The sequence below is a fragment of the Lolium rigidum genome, chromosome 7 (assembly GCF_022539505.1).
Source record: "Lolium rigidum isolate FL_2022 chromosome 7, APGP_CSIRO_Lrig_0.1, whole genome shotgun sequence".
Taxonomy (NCBI): domain Eukaryota; kingdom Viridiplantae; phylum Streptophyta; class Magnoliopsida; order Poales; family Poaceae; genus Lolium; species Lolium rigidum.
Window position 1 is genome coordinate 153,775,433 of NC_061514.1, and position 3,921 is coordinate 153,779,353.

Below are 3,921 nucleotides of genomic sequence, written 5' to 3' on the forward strand. Positions count from 1 at the left end.
CGGCGAGTTTTTTTTTTGCGAGCTCTCCGATGAGGTCGGTGTTGCTACAATGCCAGAATTTGTTTGCTACAATAGTACAATATTTTTGCTACATCGTCTCCGGCGAGGTCTCCGACGAGATCTGTGTGTATTTTGGAAGAACCGTGTTTTGCTACAATTGTGTTGATTTTGCTACAAACGAACCGTTTTCTGCTACTTTGGTACATTATGGTAGCAAAAGTGGGACTGAGGTATACTGTGACACGTGTCATGATCTGGACGGTCCAATTGAGCTAATCCAACGGCTGTCCACCCGGGGGATTAGAAATCTAATCCCCCGGGGGACGCTCAGCGTGCCCCTTTCCGAATTCGGGCTAGTGGCGAACGAACGGGCTACCTGATCGGACTCGACTTCCAGGACGAGACGGCCACGCTCGATGCTTTAAAACGGAGGCCTTCCTCCTCACCAGACCACAATCATCGTTTCATCACAACCCACACGTTCGTTCGAAACTTCGAATCGAGCCAATCGAATCCAAGGACTAAAGATCAATTGAGCGCGATGGCGAGCGCCTTGTCGTCGAAGAAGGCAGCGAACCGGCTGGTGGTGGAGGAGGCGACCACGGACGACAACTCCATCTGCAACCTCCACCCGGCCACCATGGAGGAGCTCTCCATCTTCAAGGGTGACGTCGTGCTGCTCAAGGGCAAGCGTCGCCGCACCACCGTCTGCATCGTCGTCCCCGACGACACCTGCGAGGAGCACAAGCTCAAGATCAACAGGGTGGCCCGTTCCAACCTCAGGGTGCGCATTGCCGACGTCGTGTCCGTGCATCTGTGCCCCGACGCCAAGTACGGCAGACGCGTGCACATCCTCCCCGTCGACGACACCGTCGAGGGCATCACGGGCAACCTGTTCGAGGCCTACCTCAAGCCCTACTTCGCGGACGCCTACCGCCCGGTGCACAAGGGCGACCTCTTCCTCGTCCGCGGTGGCATGCGGAGCGTCGAGTTCAAGGTCATCGAGATCGACCCTCCGCTCAACTACTGCATTATGGCGGCGGACACGGAGATCTTCTGCGACGGCGAGCCGGTGAAGAGGGAGGACGAGGAGAGGCTTGACGACGTCGGCTATGACGATGTGGGCGGCATGCGCAAGCAGATGGACCAGATCAGGGAGCTGGTCGAGCTGCCGCTCAGGCACCCGCAGGTTTTCAAGTGTCTCGGCGTGAAGCCTCCCAAGGGCATCCTCTTGTACGGCCCTCCCGGCTCCGGCAAGACGTTGATCGCTCGTGCCGTGGCAAACGAGACGGGCGCGTTCTTCTTCTGCATCAATGGCCCCGAGATCATGTCCAAGATGGCTGGTGAGAGCGAGAGCAACTTGAGAAAGGCGTTTGAGGAGGCCGAGAAGAACGCGCCGTCCATCATCTTCATTGATGAGATCGACTCCATTGCTCCAAAGAGGGAGAAGACGCACGGCGAGGTGGAGAGGCGCATCGTGTCCCAGCTGCTGACACTCATGGACGGCATGAAGGCGCGAGCGCACGTCATCGTGATGGGTGCCACGAATCGCCCAAACAGCATCGACCCTGCTCTGAGGCGCTTCGGGAGGTTCGACCGCGAGATCGACATTGGCGTGCCGGACGAGGTCGGGCGCCTTGAGGTTCTGCACATCCACACCAAAAATATGAAGCTCTCGGAGGACGTCAACCTGGAACTTGTTGCCAAGGACACGCACGGCTATGTTGGTGCCGACTTGGCCGCGCTCTGCACCGAGGCGGCGCTCCAGTGCATCAGGGAGAAGATGGATGTGATCGACCTCGAGGACGACACAATAGACGCTGAGATCTTAAACTCCATGGCCATCACCAACGACCACCTCAAGACGGCTCTAGTCGGCACGAATCCTTCGGCGCTTCGTGAGACCGTCGTGGAGGTACCCAACGTTAGCTGGAGTGATGTCGGCGGCCTCGACGGCGTCAAGAGGGAGCTGCAGGAGACTGTGCAGTACCCGGTGGAGCACCCCGAGAAGTTTGAGAAGTTCGGCATGTCGCCTTCCAAGGGAGTCCTCTTCTACGGGCCACCAGGATGCGGCAAGACATTGCTGGCAAAGGCGATCGCCAACGAGTGTCAAGCCAACTTCATCAGTATTAAGGGCCCCGAGCTGCTCACCATGTGGTTTGGCGAGAGCGAGGCCAACATCCGTGAGATATTCGACAAGGCGAGGCAGTCGGCGCCGTGCGTGCTCTTCTTCGACGAGCTTGACTCGATCGCGATGCAGCGCGGCGGCAGCGTGGGAGACGCCGGCGGCGCGGCGGACAGGGTCCTGAACCAGCTGCTGACCGAGATGGACGGCATGAACGCCAAGAAGATGGTGTTCATCATCGGCGCCACCAACAGGCCGGACATCATCGACTCGGCGCTGCTCCGTCCCGGCCGCCTCGACCAGCTCATCTACATCCCGTTGCCAGACGAGGCCTCGCGGCACCAGATCTTCAAGGCTTGCCTCAGGAAGTCTCCGGTGGCCAAGGACGTCGACCTCAGCGCGCTCGCGAAGTTCACTACAGGTTTCAGTGGCGCCGACATCACCGAGATTTGCCAGAGGGCGTGCAAGTATGCCATCAGGGAAGACATTGAGAAGGACATCGAAAGGCAAAGGTCAGGCATGGAGGTGGATGGCGAGCAGGAAGATGAAGTGGCTGAGATCAAGGCGGCTCACTTCGAGGAGTCGATGAAGTACGCGAGGAGGAGCGTCAGCGACGGCGACATCAGGAAGTACCAGTCCTTTGCTCAAACGTTGCAGCAGTCCAGAGGCTTTGGCACCGAGTTCCGCTTCCCGGCGCAGGCACAAGCGGCAGAAGCTTCTCCCAATGCCTTCGACACCTCGGCGGCAGCCGATGAGGATGATCTCTACAACTGATTTGGCGGGCAATTAGCATAGATAGGTTCTGGTTCTTTTGTTTCTATCTGTACACATGACTGAATTTGGCATCGAATGTCATTATGCTTTTGGTTGGCTTCAGAAACAGTGACAGAGATTATGGTTTTTTAGCTTACTACACTACGATTTTTGGGGCAGAAATAGCTGAACTGGTACATCTCTCTGTTAAACACCTCTTTTCTCTCTGCCCTCAGTAAAAAAAGGGTTCAGCCGGTTTGCTGGCAGAAGTTGATGCTATATATTCTGAAGCTGTTCAATATTCATCCAGTATAAAATTAGTAGCAGTGACAAGTAGTAATGCCCGATGCAAGTTAAGGTATCCAGAAGTATAACACACTAGACGAGTAGCGCGCTGCCTAACGTTGCATGCACAGCGCAGTTGTAGCAACCATCCGTTGGTGGTTTAATCTGGTTTTGACGCGTGCCGGCAGTTTAATTTAGGTAATTGCAAAATGGTGGGCACCGTGATTTGTGTGGTCTCTGAGGACATGTGTAATAACAGAACTGTCATATTGAAACCAATGAGATTGTCTTGGATCGAATTGGGTTAATAGGGGATGGGTAATCATACTAAAATATTCATACCAGATTATCAATACAGAACAAGCACGACCACACTAAACACCAAGTCTTGAAACGAATTTACAAAAAATAACTGTAGTTGACCACAACTTCAAATTGCAAATTGAACAACTACCAACTTACCAACTTACAAATGAGATACAAGAAAGCACTTGCCAGACAGTCATCAAGGAATAAAAACCTCATTAGCCAGATTGTATCGCCTCACCTGCAAATACACCTCATCATCGAGGTGAAACTGCCACTTGGCCTTGATTGATTTCACGACTTTTATCTGATGTGAGTTAAGCCACGTGGCAGCTAGTTCATTGGATGCCGGCGAACTTGCCCAAGAGATGGACACCGGCAGTCATTCATATTCATACATATGAGGTTGCACAATTCACACAATAACGCCAGACAAAAAAAATCATATGCCA

At 54.1% G+C, this 3,921-nt stretch overlaps 1 protein-coding gene across 1 annotated transcript; it reads left to right on the plus strand.

The window, feature by feature from the left end:
• The first annotated feature begins 541 nt into the window (after window positions 1–541).
• LOC124678078 (cell division cycle protein 48 homolog) lies at window positions 542–2,899 on the plus strand. Its single transcript, XM_047214012.1, has one exon. It carries the CDS (start codon window positions 542–544, stop codon window positions 2,897–2,899), a length of 2,358 nt encoding a protein of 785 aa, XP_047069968.1.
• Window positions 2,900–3,921: the final 1,022 nt, after the last annotated feature.